This window comes from Indicator indicator, chromosome 25 (genome assembly GCF_027791375.1).
Source record: "Indicator indicator isolate 239-I01 chromosome 25, UM_Iind_1.1, whole genome shotgun sequence".
Classification (NCBI taxonomy): Eukaryota; Metazoa; Chordata; class Aves; order Piciformes; family Indicatoridae; genus Indicator; species Indicator indicator.
In genome coordinates this window covers 8,761,917-8,778,980 of record NC_072034.1, presented here as the reverse complement: position 1 = coordinate 8,778,980, position 17,064 = coordinate 8,761,917, and the positions used below count along the sequence as shown (strand labels likewise).

Here is a 17,064-nt window from a genome sequence, read left to right as displayed (position 1 = left end):
CTGCAGATAATGTGGTTCACAGGATCACAGGATGTCAGGGGTTGGAAGGGACCCAAAGAGATCATGGAGAGATCATCAACCCTCCTGCCAGAGCAGGACCATACAATCTAGCTCAAGTCACAGAGGAACGCATCCAGACAGGCCTTGAAAGTCTCCAGAGGAGACTCCACAACCTCTCTGGGGAGCCTGTTCCAGTGGTCTATGACTCTTAGAGTAAAGAAGTTCCCCCTTGCGTTGAGGTGGAACCTCCTGTGCTGCAGTTTACATCCATTGCTCCTTGTCCTATCACAGTAAGGAAGAAGAGCCTGTCCCCTCCCTCCGGACATCCAGCCCTCAGATATTTATAAATATTTATTAAATCCCAAGTCTTCTCTTTTCCAGACTGAAAAGTCCCAGGTCCCTCAGCCTCTCCTCACCAGGCAGTGCTCCAGTCTCCTGATCATCCTCATAGGCCTCCGCTGGAGCCTCTCCAGAAGGTTCCTGTCCCTCCTAAACTGGGGAGCCCAAAACTGAAGCAGTACTCAAGATGAGTTCTCATCAGGGCAGACTTCTACTGAGATGATCCATCTGAACCCACTCTCTCCTTGAAAGTAATAAAAGCTTCGAGTCTTTCTCATGTAACTAAGCAAACTGGCATGGCCTTTACTGAACAAGCTGTATTAAAGCCATCTCTGTGCTGCCACTACTGTATTTCACAGCACAAGGAGTAATTACAGCAGACTAGCCTCCTGTTAGTAAGCATCCAGTTTTCTGACAGCCAAGAATGGACGGCTCTATTTACTCTAAGCATTGAGATGCACCAAACGGTCCCTTGAGCTACCTTCAGGGGTTTCCCTCCAAGCCTGGCCGCTTCGTCACCTCAGTGGCACGCGTGCCTCCACCCAAGAGGGCAGCAAAACTCAGGCTCAGCAGACGTGTCGCTTACTCAGTAACCGCCGAAGGGGCGTAGCACAACGTGAATACACCACGGTGGCCAACACCGCCGGCCTTCGACCCTTTCGCCGGCGGCGGACGCACACAGGGCGTGCTACGATCCAGACTCGCGCATTCAGCGCGCCGCCCCCAGCCGTCTCACACCGCCCTGCCCTCTGGCCGCGCTCTACGCGTTTGCTAGCGCAGGTGGCGGACTCCAGCTCGCTCCCCTGTGGAGCGACGGCAGAGGGGCGGTTGGAAAGCGGCGGCCGGGGAGAGGCGCGCGCGGGCCACAATGGTGCTGACGAGCGCAAGACAAGCCGCTACCACCGCCGCCTGGCCGCGCGTGCAGAGGCGCAAGCGCACTAACAGCGGTGGCGCTTCTCGCGAGCGGTGGAGCCGTTCGACTGGCGGGGCGTGAGCCTGCCAGGGGCGGATCCGCTGCCGCAGGGCACCAATGGGAAGCAGCCGGGCTGTGGGTGGGGGCGGGGGTGCGGCAGCCACCGCCTCCTCCTAGCGTCTGTGCGGGCGCGAGCGGGGCGGAGTCGCGCGGCGGGCGGGCGGGCGCTGGCCTGGCAGTGATGGCGGACGATGGGGATGGCAGGCTAAGGACTGAGGGGAGCAGCGACGGCGGCCTAGGGAGGGGGGGCGCGGGGGAGCCGCCGGCCGGCGCGGCGGCGGCGGTGCTGGGCGGTGAGATGCTGCTGAACGTGGGGCTGCTGGCGCTGGCGCTGCTGGCGGCCTACCGGCTGTACCTGCGCTGGGGGACGCGGAGCGGGCCGGGGGGCGAGGCTCGGCAGAGTCAGGCCGCCGGTCTGCCGCGGATGAAGCGGCGAGATTTCTCCTTGGAGCAGCTGCGCGAGTTCGACGGTGCCCACAATCCTCGCATCCTCCTGGCTGTCAACGGCAAAGTCTTCGACGTGACCAAAGGCAGCAAGTTCTACGGGCCCGGTGAGATGCCGGGGTTGGGGTGGGGGGCGTCCCTTGGCAGAAGCTGCCGTGCCGGGCGAGAGGCTCCGCACTGTCCCTCGGCTGCCGGGCGGCGCTGGCGGGAGGCAGTCCTGGGGAGGACGGCGGGGATCTGCCCCGGCGGTGGGCTCCGTCCTGACGGCGCCTGAGCCTCACCCCACCTGGGGGGGCGGTGGGTTTCGAGGAGGCCTCACTGCCTTTCAGCGGGCCTCGGCATTTATCTCGGGCCGCCAGCCCCGTGCTTGCTCTCCGCAGCCGTGATAGGGCCGCCGACTGCCCGCGGTGCCTGTGTCAGATGGGAAGCGGCCGTTGCAGACCCTTACTAGAGCCGCCTGTTAGGGGCCTAACAGTAGTTTTAAACAGGTGATGCAAAACGGGTCTGGGTTCTACTCAGACATCCCTCACGCATCCATTTTTCCAATTGTCTAGATCTGCATGTGCAATGTTTAATTATTTCTTTTTTTTTCCTGTCTTTTCTAGTAGGTTTCCCAAGTGCAGCTGAGCAATGAAAGAAAAAAACCAGCTAGTTACTGATTTAGGTGCAAATGCCATGTCCAGTATGAATTTTAATCAGGATAGAGGCAAGCAGGGGTAGTTTGGGGACTGATCTGTTGCTACCATTGAGAAGAGCACAGAAATCAACCCAATCTCTTAAATAATGCAGTTCTTTGGAGCCAAGATGTGTACTTCAGTGGTTCAGAAAAAAGATACTTAAAAGGCAATGTTATGTTTCCATATTCACATTGTAGATTGCAAAACTGTATTTTTTTCATAATAAACAGTATTCTTAATAATGAGGCGGGTAAATTTAGTAGTGAGCACTGTGTTCACATCTGATGCCAAAGGAAATGAGGGTTATGACTGCTGGTTATTTTCTTCCTTAAACAATGGTGGTTGGGAAAACTTCATCTAATCAAACTATGCAGAAGTTTTCATAGTAGGTATGGCAAGTATTTGTGTATGAGGGGTGGAGGAGTGAGAGGGTACTTTTTTCACCTTCAGGAAATGGTTCAAGTAGTTGTTGTTAATTTTAACAATCTTAGTTTACAAAAAGAAAAAAAATACCAGGGTACTGACAAGCAGTTGTACAGTTGGACTGGGCTTGTATTTTGTGACTTGTTACCCTCACAGTTTGTGAGACCATGTCTGCTACCGGTGGCAGAAATCGAAACTGCCATAAATCAATGAAAATGCTTTTGAGATTGGGTACTTTAGAAAATAACAGTGGAATCTAAGCTACCCTATTTTGCTTGACCAGGAAAGCTGAGAAAATACAGCCTAGTATGCTGCAGCTTTCGTGACACTTAATGAAGCTAGTTCTTTTGTCTCTTTCACTTCAGGGGTTTTTAAACTGAGTCCTGTGTGCTGATAGAAAATGCAGGTAATAATATACTACATAAAACACCCATAAGGTGACAGATTGCATCATCAATTACTGCATGAAATAATGCTGAACCATAATCTAGACTTCACTTATAACTCTTTTGTGTATCAAATGTAAATTAAATTTTAAGACTCTGCACTCTAGATGTCCCTGCTCACTGCAGGGGGGTTGGATTAGGTGACCTTTAAAGGTCCTTTCCAACCCAAGCCATTCTATGACTTTGTGATATCACTGGTTCCCATTGTCAACCTCTGGGGGTCTATTATTGTGAGGAAGCTGAAGCTTTGTGTTCTGGGACATCAGTCTTTTTTGATAACTGGCAGCAGCTGGTTCCCCTAAAGCAGTGCTTCCAGCTTCTCCTGGAGAGGGACAAAGGCTTTTTTTCCCCTGTAGTGAAAGATTGTCTTTTTATAATAGAACTGACATCATCTTTGTCTATCAGATCTCCATTACTTGGGACCATGCACATTAGGATGGTGATGCTCAACCTGTGCATCATCAGCCATGTGTTTTGTGCCAAACATGTTGATTTTTGAATTGTGCTAATGTCATTTCCCTGCATGGATGCATGCCAGGGAGTATTTTGTTGTAACTTTGGTGGCTGTAAACAAAAAAAAAGCTAGAAGGTGGTTTGCAGGCCTTAAAAGATCTGTGAAGACTTAGGTGCAAAAGTCTTCCACAGCTAATTGAGACCTTTTCAGAAATACTTCAGACGGAGTAACCAGATGTCCACAGCAGTTCTCTTGGTAATTTTATGTCTCATAGCTGGAGGGCAGCAAAAGTGCAAAGCATACTATGGCCAAATTTTGTTTAACAGAAGAAACAGTTGAGGGCACTGGGTTTGCTGACACTGCAGAACCACACTGTGAGCCTTTTGTACTTTGTCGAGATACTGATGTAAAATAGCATTTCAGCTTTGAAGTCAGCAGAAAGCATTGGCTGAGGACTCGCTATCATATCTTAAGTCTTCACTGGGTGTTAGTTGAATAACATTGTTGTCTCAGAAGACTTTCTGATGTCTTGAAATTAAGTCTCGTTCTTTTTTTTTTCAGTAGTTTAGATGCAAAGCTGTTTCTTATTTTTCTGCTTACAGCAGAAGACTAAAAATGAACAGAATTGTCATCTAGTCCAAACTTTTGTCCAGCAGTTGAGATTAAATTCCATTAAAATTCCCACCAAGCTTCTGATTTTCTTAGAAGTTCTCCTGTTCTTATGTTTCTGTGCATTGAAGCCTGTTATACATTGGTCTGTTACACTGAAGAGCCTTTTAACTACAATTAAGGTATTTTTAAAAACTGACAGGTTGCTGAAGTCATCCTTTCAAACAGCCTGATTGAAAACTGCAGTTTCCTGAACATTTAATAGAAATGTTTTCAATATTTTTTTTAATTCTCATGTTGTCTTTAAACCTTCCACAGTTTCTATCACTGTTTTCCTATTAGTCTTTGGAATGTCTAATGCATTTTAGCTAAGAGCAGGAGAAGTTTCTATCACACGTTTAATGTCTGTGCCTCCAAAAATGTCTTTGCTTACACCGATCTCTTAATGTAAAACGTAACTTGCCAAGCTCTTTTCCAGAGTGCTGCTTCCTGGAATAGTGCTTTGTATTGCAAGTGTACCCTTTAGCTTTTAGTTGTGCTAAATACCACCTCTGTGCCCAGATGAGTAAGTGTCCTAGAATTCTTTGCTTGATTATTAACTTTAATTAATTGCCTTTTACTTCAGCACACACGATCTGTAAAAGAAATAAAATAAACAATTAGTAAGTTACTGTTAAAAATGTCACATAACCAGAATTTCAGAGGAGCTGTTTTGGGGTGATTTCCCCAGCTGTAGACATATCTCATGACAGGGTCTAATGGAGAATGCCTTTAGTGAGTGCTGTGTTGGCTTTATAGCTTTAGAATGAGAGACAGTTTTTACCCTTTCATTTATCACAACATTTAATTTGATGTTTGTTTGTATCAACACTCTTGGTAGTGTATTAGTCAGTAGCAGGGCATAGTAAGAGTTAAAGTAATGTTAGCAAATCTTAATATTTAGCATCTACCTTGGCATGCCAAGATAATGCTGTAAACAGGTTTTGATTAACTTATGCGTTGCACAGTTAATGAAAAATACATGTCTTTGAGCATGACAAAGCAAGGTTATATGCAGCCCAGTGTACACAACTGTTCACGTCATTTCTTGGTTCTTAATGTTTCATGATTAAAAAAAAAAATATCAATTTCCTGTCTTTCCTTTGCAGCAGTACCCTGTCACTGTCAACTCATTTCTCATCTCACTCTTGCCTTTCAAAGCGTCATGAAGATGTCTGCTTTCCAGTTTGCCAAGAGAAATAGACTAAATAGTAGTAGTTCCTTCCACAAAAATTTCCATCATATTTCATTTTTCATGAGGAAAAAATATTTTTATTTCATGTTGCTAATCCAGTTAAGAACTGTAATTTCTGTTGTTAAATGCTTTAAAAATTCCATAGTAAACAGTTGTCATGCCTTTCCCATCATCTGATGCTGTTAGACTTCCTTTGGAACTAAGTGCTGTAATCTTCATTGTGCCTCTCTTGAAAGGATGGCAGTGATGCTTTTCAGCGTATCCTTTACAAGGGTATGGTTAAAGTGAAATGTTACGGAGGTACATGATACTTTGTGTCTGGAGAATTCTGGTAAGGGTGGCTTGATGCTAAGAACACAAGAAGCCAAGGGTTTACAGATGAGTACAGAGGGCAGGACGCAGGGGGGGAGAGAAGTGCTTCCTGTAAGGTGTGTGTCTTCTCTGTGTTCCTGATGTTTGTCAGCTCTTTGGTGTCTGTCTGCTGGAGGTGTCTCAACCTGGGACTAAGCCATTCAAAGAAAGTATTTGTGAATAACGAAGCTACATTCCTGCTAGAAGTAGTAAAACTAAAAGGGTGCATTCCTGCATATTGGTGAGAGATTGTTTCCATACTTCGGATTGAAGGGAGTGGTGCCCTTCCCATCAGGTTGAAGGGATTGTTGTAAGCCCTTAGTGCACGTTCACAGAGAGCAGGGACAAGTTAAGTTTAGTTAGGAAATAGTTAGGTTTAGTGCAGGAAGACGCATTTCTCTCTCCTCCTCTGCTTCTGATTTGTGTATCAGCTCTCTTTGTCTATTTTTCCTCTTTTAATAATCCAAATATAATCTTAAAACTTGACCAACTGTGTGATAAAAGGCCTGTGTAAACCTGTAGCTCTTAGGTAAAGCATGCAGGTTGCAGTCACCTGAGGTTTGAAGGGCCTAATCAAGCAGGTATGCTGAAAGCAAGATATATTAGGATGTGATGGTGGCATCATTATTAATTGTGTAGAGATGTTAGATTCAGTGCATAGCAGTGTAGCTCGCTCTCATTTAATCAAAGATCTTGGCCAGCATTGTTTGCTTGCTTGATTATGAAATAAACAAGCAGCCAGAGCATTTCTCACTAAAGTAAGGTGTAGGATCTAGGCCCTTTTCAAGTATGGAGCTGTCTTCCAGGAATCTCCTGGCTACTAAACTACAGACCCTTCTGGCAATGCTTGTTGCATGCCCCTTTAGTTGAAATTGGGGCACTGATTCTTGCACTTTTTTGTACAGTTAAAAAGGAAGCAAGCAAAAGAGTGAGGCCTCTCTCTTTCAGGTTTAGACCACTCTTTCTAAGCAGTTCCTGTCTTAGCATGTGCTTTTCTAAGGACACTTACTTTCCATGAAATTTTAACTTAAAATTGACCCACGTCTTTCCTTTCATGTAAATCTGGAGCAATAAAGTTAAAATTATATCACCTTAAATTCCCAGTGATGTTATTAGAAAGCTCCTGCTTTCAGGCTGCATCACAAAATGTCTTTGTCTAGTTTGTTGTTTTTTTCATTCTCTCATAAAAGATGCAACACTGAACAAACATGTCAGGATTCAGATGGAAAGTTTTAAACAGACAGTGGAGGTTTTGCTTGGATTTGGAGTGGAAGAGGTAGACAAAGTGATAGAACAGTGCAGCTGTCAATAATTCTGTGGTCTGTCTCCTTTTGTTCCTTAAAAGAGAGATTAATTTTTATTCTTGTCTGCTGTTTAAGAAATGTCCACGAATTTCTAAATTTCAGACAAAACTGGCACTTATTTCAGAGCCCACAGATGCAAAGAACATCTGGTATGCTTTGTATAATTGGTGATTGCTTGAAAGTGCTTTTTGTCCACTTGAAGAAACCAAGGCTGGTTTAAAAAGGAACCTTGTTAACCCATGTGGCCCCTTCAGAGAACTTGTATGGGCCGTCTGAGAATGAATGCAATTAGTAGATTACAAATCACTTCATTAGATATAAAGTCCACTGTGATTCAGTCCTTGTGCTGACAGAAGAAGCAATCCGAAGTTCACTGTGCAGTGTTCACCATTATTACTAGTCTTGGAGCAATAGTTTGGGATGTTCTGCAATGCTAGTATAGAACTGAAGTGGTTAGATAGCCTCTTTGGTAAGCCAGGAGTATCTACTCAAACACTGAGCAATGGCATAGCTTTTGCTGGGGGGAACTAATGGCCAAACTGGTTGAAAGTTGAAACACAAAAGATGCAGTTCAGTCTGGTTTGGAGCAAGTGGCTAGAAGCAGGGCTTCCAAATCAAGATTTCAGCTCAGACAGCTTCATATCTCAAATTTTTAAATACAGTGCTTTAATGTTAAATTTATTTTTTCCTTGCCTGCTGTTGTTTTAGGGTGTCTGCAAACAGAAATCTTCATTTGAGAATCAAAACAGGGCAAGGAGATGCAGAAATTGTGAGTGCAGGAATTGGAAATGCTTTTTTTACTGCCTGCAGAGGCTTTGATTTTGCCAGTTCTTGAGCTACCCAGTTCATTTGTGAATAAAGATGAAGGTCAGGATGTCAAATTTGTCACACCAGATTTTTAGCTGGATTCTGAATGAAAGTAAGGATCTGCAGGTGGTAGGTAGCAAGAATGTGCATGTGTTGTAGCTTAGAGAAGGGTGTACTTAACAAGGTAGAGTTGTACAGTAAAGGAGGACTTTACACAGGGGGAAAAGGCAGTGCATAAATGTGGTGGTATAGGTGGGGAGATATGCAAGCAAATACGTTGTCTTGATAACTGTTTGATCTCAGCACTAAAATAAAGGCTCTGAAACAGAGTGGTTTAATGTGAAAGAAACGATGGGAAGAAAAGCATTCTTCAAGGTACAAAGTTTTCATTCATGTAAGGCTGGTAGCTGTGTGTAACCAAGTACCAGGTGACAAAGCAGAGTGGGAGGAGAAATTATTTTAAGAAATACTTGACTATTAAGTAGTTAATTTGGGGGTACAGCAAAAGAAAACCACTGAAATTCTGTGATAGGGTGTCAGAAAATCAGCATGGCACACATATCAATGCTGATTGCATCCGGTTTTGCAGTCTCTCCAGTATGTCTATCCTGTTCTGGTGCAATCAATTATTTAAAACAGGAGCTACTCTAAATAGGTGGGAAGACAAAAGGAAAGAAGAGAAGGACTATGGGTAGGGCTTGCAGGGCAAACTGCAGCTGGTCACACAAGAACTTTGTGGGAGTATGTCTGTGATTGCACTAACGTCTCTACCTCAGAATCAGTTCTTGAAGTGTCTGATCGCCTCAGGGCTCTCTGTGTTGGTACCTTCCTGCATGCAATGAAAGCTGATATGCAAAATGTCTCTTTCAGAGTGTTGCACCAGTGTTTATACAGAAGTGAGTAGTAGACAGGGTTAGAGCATAACCCAGAACCCGGGTATTCTGTATTAATAGAAAATACTGTACTTAACCTCTGTGCAAAAGTATCTGAGTGGAACCTTCAAATCTTAAGTAGGTTGCTCATGCTGAGATCTCTGAACTTCTGCTTTAGCAACCCTGCAACTAAGGTAAAGCCAGGCTGGCACTTTTCATTAAATAATCACAATTGAATATTTGCCTTTTAGTAAAGGATTAAAGAGTGTGGCACGTTTCTAACTTACACTTGCAGAGCTGGAATTTGAGATGCGGTCTACAAAGCCCAAAGGCTGGATTTTGCTAGTTAGCATTCTGTTGAGTGTTTGGACCTTGCTTGATGGTTTGCCTGTGACTCTTGAATATTCCTGTAGTAAACAAGCTGGAATGTTAACATTTAATTGCATTTTAGGAAAGCACCTCACATTACAATATATTTGCAGAAATTTTGCATCTATCAATCCTAATGCAAACTGACATGTTCTAAATACATTCATGCTTTCAGCTAAGTGTATTATTGAGATTATGTATTATTATTGAGATAATGTAATTCTCTTCTTAATAGAAATAATTGGAGTCAAGGTGGTGGCCCGAGAGGTGGCATCTCAGCAGATGCTGCAGAAGTCCATAAACCACTAAATGCAGGGTGGAGGGAAAGAGGAGTAGTGTGCTTCTGTAGCTCTGGTTAGGCAGAATTTTGAAACCACATTATGCAAATAACTAGTAGGGTTTATGGGATATTTATTTTAAACACTTCAGAGTGAGGAAAAACTGCTGACAAAATGCTGTTGGTGGGGAGGTTAAATATCAATTTATAATTTCTCTTAAGGATTTAGTGATTGTGTGTGGTCTTTCTAAGAACTTTTTAAGTCTCCTGTGTTCTTCATTCAGAGTATCAAAAACTAGATCACTTGAATAACAGCTTTTGTAGTGAAGCAAGACTTTGTGTTTGCAGAAGCTCTACCTTAGGTTGCACATGATGGCTGTGACTACCTCTCGCCTTGTTCTATGGGACCGAGTGTGTAAAACGGGTAGATTTAATATCTCTGTATAGGATTGATTTCAGTCTCTGAATCCTGGTTTTCAAACAAATATTTAATTCAGGATGCAAATAGGAAAGACAGAGCTCACAAGACTCCTGACTTTATTTCTCTTAAGTAGTGTAAATGTAGTCCCTGCTCCCAGAGGTGGTTCTTGTGAATGCCAGTTCTAAAGCTAAGTATCTGAAAGGACAAGCGTAGAGATTCTGTTTGTAGTTTTGGTTGTTGGCAATCAGATGTGTACAGTGCAAAGTACCAGCTGACAGTTCCTGCTTGGACATGTACTTGTGAATTTTGCTTTTAAATCAGTTTATTTCCAGAGAGACAAGGGAATTGTCTTTGGCACATAAGACATCCTTCTGTTCTCGGGTTTGACTGTAAGCCACTTACGATGCCAAGCACTCTGGGGTGGAGAGATGACACCAGATCTGGGGAGGATGTAGTTTCTTCTAATCCATACAGTACTCAGGTTCCCTGCCTCAGGAGCTCTTCCTCTGTCTCAACTCTGAAGTCAATGCCCGGCAAGAGCAGGAGCAGATAGGTGTGGTGGCTGGAGCAAGCGGCCTGGGAGGAAGCCAGCCTCTTTGAATGATTTCCTGTGGCTCGTCCTGGTGCAGAAGAGGTCTGAGGTGCTACAGCAGGCAATAGAGGGGGTGAAGGACAGTGTGTTGCCACTTGCTTGTGTTCATTCTTGCCCATGAGTGCTGCCTTTTCTTCAGGCTGATGGCCACTGTCGTCTTCCAAGAGGTAAGCCAGAGAAGGTTTCTGGCCTGTTTATCTTCTAGTAGTGACCACTCCGTAGAATGCCTTGGGCAGTTTGTTGTTGCTTAGCTGCTGCAGTTAGTGCAGAAAATTTTAAAGTGTGTTTTGTTTTGTATTTTTAATTGAGCTGAATTAAGGTATTTATGTTACACAAATCTAAGGTAACAGTATACTTGAGTTCTTTAGATGAATTAGGAAAGTGAGAAAGCCAGCTGCTAATCACATCCTGAAAGCTCTTGGTTTGCAAATCATACAGTTCTCGTGATATTTATTTGACAGTCATTGCTCCAAATTTTATTAGCATATTTGTGCAGTTTTGCATCAGTCAAGAAGCACAAAGTAAGTAGTTGCTTTACATTCTTAATCTGAAGATTTGTGCAGTTTGGAGGAATACAGGATGAGTACGGCTGATCAGCTGCCCAAAATAAATGAGGTTATTCCTACAGAAGTAAGAAATGTGTCAAAAGATGGACTGTCAAGTATGCAGAAAGTTGTGGTGGTTCTGTAAGTGAAGTGTAACTATTAATTAGCCCTCTTCAGTTCTATTTATTCATAAAGTTAAATGGATTTGTAATGAAGACATCTATATAGCTTGCTTCTGTTTATGCCTGACTTGTAAACATTCCATGTTGTGCTTAATAGAAGTGCGTTTCTTTTGAATTCCAGCCTCCAGCCCCTTTGGAATTTACATCAACTGACTTGCATCAAATGGCAGGGATTTTTCCAGATATCCCTGCAAAGCTATTTTCCTGGTTCTGCTTCTCTCAGCAGAGTTTATCTCCTAGTGATACTTAAGCTTGAATTGCAGTGCTGTTGCGTGTGCAACAGCCACAGCCTTGAAACTACTGCTGTTCCCATCACTGCAGAAGCTGAATGTGTGGCTTTGGCAGATTATTTAAAGAACTGAGACTGGTCACCATAAACAGAGGCTTGAAGGTATCAATCTTCTCTTCTTGTTTTCAGAGGGTCCATATGGAATATTTGCTGGCAGAGATGCCTCCAGGGGACTAGCAACTTTCTGTCTAGATAAAGATGCACTCAGAGATGAATATGATGACCTATCGGACTTAAATGCTGTACAGATGGAAAGTGTAAGAGAGTGGGAAATGCAATTTAAAGGTAAATTCTCAAATTAGAAGCACATCTTTAGCTTGAGAAAACATTTTAAATAAAAATTACTGATTTGGGCTTGGGGCAGCTTTAAAAGAAATGTTGACAGTAACATTAGAAATACAATGTAGATTTCTTAGGTAAAAACTGGGCAGTTCAGGCCCTTTTACTCTCATAGAGAGGTTTCCACTCTATTGCACAGTAACTTTTTCAGCCTTTTAGTTTATAGAAGAAAGCTGTTTTCAGCTCTTCGTGCAGAATTTCATTCTTGCACCTCAGTGTAGCTTAGCTGATGGAATTCCTGCTTGCAGCTCGGTGGCTTTGGGTGATACAGAATGGTGATTAGGACTTAAGCATTATTTTGGCATAAGGGGCTGAACCAGTTTGACATGAAATAATTTCTCAAAAGCATGGAAGTATGCCCTGGGGAAGAGGGGGGTCATTTTTCATATTAACTGAAATTGAAACAGGCTGAGGGAATTTGCACTGATTTTAATATCAGTGTTTTCAGCCATTGTGTGATAAAGCTTGCCTGATTACCTGTGGGAGAATTGAAACCAAGTACTGGGAGCAGGGAAAGTAGCGAGGAACAAGATTGTTTTAGGAGGCTGAGTTTGCTGATAAACTGCCATCAATTACAGTGATTTGGGTTTAGGACTTCAGTGTGTAAGAGAAAAAGATTGGCAGCAGTGCAGACTAACTAGCAAATGCAGCTGAATTTGATTGTAATGGAATCATAAATCTTTTTCAGAAAAATATGACTACGTAGGTAGACTCCTAAAACCAGGAGAAGAACCATCAGAATACACAGATGAGGAAGATACCAAGGATCACACTAAACAGGAATGAACTTTGTAAACAACCAAAGTCAGGGGCCTTCGGAACTGCAACCTCTTATTCCCCATCACAGAATGTCCTGCATCTTTGGGTACAGTTCATCTGCTGCGAAAAACATTCAACCGTTTTGTACAAGGAAAGTAATATACTCACAGAGGAAGATTTGAATACTAGACATTATTTGTGCGCCAAACTTTTTGTTGCAGTTTATTTCTAATGTCTGGTTAGGCTTTGTTAGTGAAGAGGGGGGCCAGGGATTTAAAGGCAAAAATGCTATTTCAATGTTTTATCAGTAAGCTTGAAGTCTTCAAATAGTCTATATTACAAGCTCTCTAAAAGATGTGAGTCTTCAAGCTCAGTGGGAAGGTTTGAATCTTGTTTCGTGTGTGTCTTCTCCTTCAGCATTAAAGAAGGATGTATACATCAGCATCGGTGGGTTAGACTGCTGAAACTGGTGTTAAATGTGAATTTCCAATTTTATTTTGTATGTGGGCGTTAGTTGCCCTGGCAGAATACTTCTCTTCTCTCAGAGAAGTCCATGTAGATTAGGATGGAGGTAAAATTCATCCCTTCTCTAAAGGATATTGGGTAAAACTGTTTCTCTTCAACAACTATTATCTGAAGCCTGCCTCTCCCCTCTTTTCCCATCCTCTAAATCCAATCAAATATTAATTGTGCCTTATTTCGCTTACATAGACTTGAATTGTTTTAAGGGACAGCCCCAAAATTCTGGTTTCATAGTCACTACAAGCAGCATTGAGACTGAAGTTAGAATGTTCTGTTGACTGGAAAACCTTGATGTCATTCTGTGTATAGAATGTAAAAGAGGAATACTCAGTGTTACTGCCATATGTTAATACTACATATACTTCAGTAAGCATCGTGATGGCCAAATACATACTCCTGTGCTTCTTTTTAAGTAATTACAAACACACACAAAAAGTCACCCTTCCTCCTCTTCCAGAAGCTGCCTAACTTTGGGGAGCACAGCCTTCACCCGCCTGTAGAGCGAAGGGGCAAGCACGTGTGTCTGTGTGTGCGTCTGTCCGAGTGCAAGACCGGGGAGGGATCGTTTCTGCAGTCACTGTAAATACGAGTTACATTTTAATAAAGCATGTACAATACCACTCGTGCTGTCAGACTGTGTGTAGAAGCTGGGAAGCACAGCTGGAATAGAATGAGAACACCCCAGCAGCAGCAGAAGGCTGGGATATGAAACATCCACCCCTGTTAATACCTTTCCTTGGCTTCATGGTGCTACTTCTCCTTTCAAGTCTCAGTTTCTGAAAAACCTTCAGGACTTACTAAGGTAAGCTTTATGTAAGAGGATAAACATACACCACTGCGTTTATGGTGGGGAAAAGAGCGACGTAAATAAAGCAGCAGCCCTTCAGGAGATCCTGCAATGTACGTCTTGTGGTACTGCTAGGAGAGCGCCGGGGACCTCCATGTGGGTACCACTCAACATATTGTAGGAAATCTCAGCCCCTGTTCTGCTCACTCCATACTGATGACACTATTAAGGTCATGACTTGCAGCTTTATAGCTTACATCTTTACCTCTGTTTGCAGATTTCTGTATCTACATCCTATGGAACTGTAAACTGTGACATTCCAGGGACTAATTCCTTTTTACTAATCTGACTGAAAGAGATTTATATTGATGCAAATGAAACAAATAAACAAGAATCCTCCCTCCACTGAATCCTGTGTAACTCACGTGTCCTAGAAGGCAGGTTGAACTCTTCCTTGCATGTCCAAGCTGGGATGAGCAGAGTTGATCACAAGAAGTAAGGCAACTGGAGCCTTCCTACTTTCTCTGTAGGAAGCAGGTGACCCTTGCAGGTTCTTATATAGGCTGAATAATCCCATTAGCCTGGTGGCTGTTCAGCTGCTGACTCATCCAGTAAAGCACTGGTTTCTGCACTGGTCACATCGGTTGAGCTCTGGTGCAGTGTCCAGAGCTTGATTGGCAGGTTAACACTTGTCAGTATCTGCTCATCATCTAGCACTGATGAAATGCTGGGCATGCTACCGTAACCAACCACAAAAATAGGCTTGAGATGCAATCACAGAAGCTACCACGGGATAAATAAAAGCTTTCTTGCATAGGGCAGCATCATCTGGCAGAGCTGTAGCCTTAGCTATTTGCCATGCTTTTATCTGCTGCAAGAAACAAAGTGATGCTTAATCAGTAAAGTTACAGAAAGTTCTGGTGTTTGTTCTTTTCAAACTCTAAATTTAAAGAACAGAACTCAAATGTTTACGATTGAGGATTGGTTAAACAGCACAATGGGTAAAGGCCAAGTTTTGTTTTGAAGCCACTTAATGGCAAGTGTGAAGAATACAAAACCATCACCCCTTGCCTGCAGGATGTCGCTTAGACTGCTGTATCTTGATGCACAGTGGATCTAAACCTCACTCAACCTACCATTTTACAATCGTTAGTAATTTTAAGATGACAACCTAAAAAAAACCCCAACTGCTTTAGAGCACACAGTAGCGGTCATTGTTATAAAAAAGTTGAGACAAAGAATAAGCCTGACAGAGCCATCGAAGCTTCAGTGCAGCTAATGCAATTTTTAGAAGCACTCATATTTGTGCCAATCACTTGGTCAAAATTCATTATTAACCAGAATGACAGGCATTATTAACCAAATGACAACATGCTATGTCTTGTTTAAGCAACGTAAGGGACTTGAAGGGAGCATTTATCTATCTTTAGAAACAAAATAATTCCCCAGTTAAATAGATGGCTTGTTTGCCTAGGCTAGCCTTACTGCTAAGTTCTTCAGTAGTTGTTTTGTTTGACAGTTCTGCCTCATTTGTGCACCACTTCCCAAAGATGCTTTATTTTGGCAAGAAATTATTTGTAAACCTTCTTGATTTAAAAAAAAAAAAAATTAAAATGTACCATATTGTTACTTGAGCTGAACCTCTTGATTTTTCCACTAAGGGCTCCAGAAATATCCTTTCACCTGCTTGTACCTTGTATCTTTTCACTGAGTTAGACCTACTTTTCCTTGGGTGATGTTTATGTTTTGGACTCTTCAGTCAGACACAGCATGTCAAAGCATTTTGGCATTTCTGGTTCTGATTGTTTCACTTTAAATATCTTAGTGCTAAGCTATCTCCCAACTTATTTTTCTTTTTTTAAAAAAATTCTTCTGCAAAATCAGTTTGATTAAATTATCTCCATTGTACAGGTCAAGGAATAGTTAAACCTTGTGCTTGGTTTGAGTCTCTCTTTATTGTAGAGAAAACAATTACCAAAGTTGGTGGGGTTTTATTTTCTCCAGAAAACACATGCACTGTTGTGTAGAACAGTACAAAATACTGTGTTTTAAATGTAGAGGTGTTCCTTGCTCTACTTTGTTAGGACAAAGCAGTGTGGCTTTTCATGAAGGGTAACTCACTAACTCAGCCAGTACTCAGTACTACAGCATTGCTGAAGTTCATTTATTAAGCTCAGAGAGTGTTTACAGCCTTATAGTCCTTCTTGCAGTCTTGGTTCTCTCCATTTTAATATTCCAGGCTGTGGGGGAAAACCCTGTCATGGTTGTCATCTGACTGCTCTTTCAGGCATGAATGGAATGATACAAGTACATTTGGGTACTTACTCCTTTTCTGCTTAAGAAGTAATAATATGACACTGGCCTTGAAGGCTTAATTATTTGGCTCCCATATTTAAGTAAGTTTGAATGTTACTGGCAAATCCTTCCACTGGCTTCTAATTTATGGTTGAAGGCGAATGTTTTCAGATTAAAGCTTGCTTTTGATAGAAGACATGGATCAAGGTTAGGAGAAATGCAGATTAACTTTAACAAAAGCCCAAAGACACCCAAAACGTTCCTTGTCCTTTCTCTTGGGGCATCCTTGTGGGTTTGTAGTTTTCCTGTACCAGGAGGCAGCAACGTCAATGTATTTCAGAGAAGTCTTGTCTGGCACCAAAATTGGCTACTGCAAAATTCATGAACCAATCTAATTCTCTACCTTCTGGTTACAAAGCTAACAAGCAGAGAAGAAAGCTTTTGAGGTTACAGGTACAGCCCAGCATAGCTGTGGGATCTGTCAGCAAAAGGACAGCAGATAACACTTACTCTCTCTTCCTCCATCTGGAACCGTGTGGCAGTGTACTTTTGTCACCTCCATAGTGCAAGGGTGTCTGAAGCAAAGTCTGCAAGGTAGAGGCTGCCACAAATACAAACTTGTTTCTGTTCATTCTAACGCCTTGTCTCCCACAGAACCCCAAATCCCTGCTGAACTCCAGGAGGATCAGTCATGCAGACACACTACTGCTGCTTGTTACAGAGGAATACGATCTGGTCTCCATCAGGAGCAAGT

General features: G+C 42.8%; 1 protein-coding gene across 1 annotated transcript; it reads left to right on the top strand.

Annotated features, from left to right (window-relative positions):
* Positions 1-1,493: 1,493 nt before the first annotated feature.
* On the top strand, positions 1,494-13,830 carry PGRMC2 (progesterone receptor membrane component 2). Its single transcript, XM_054392229.1, has 3 exons — positions 1,494-1,863; positions 11,738-11,893; positions 12,636-13,830. Exons 1-3 carry the CDS (start codon positions 1,494-1,496, stop codon positions 12,731-12,733), a joined length of 624 nt encoding a protein of 207 aa, XP_054248204.1. The 3' UTR covers positions 12,734-13,830.
* Positions 13,831-17,064: the final 3,234 nt, after the last annotated feature.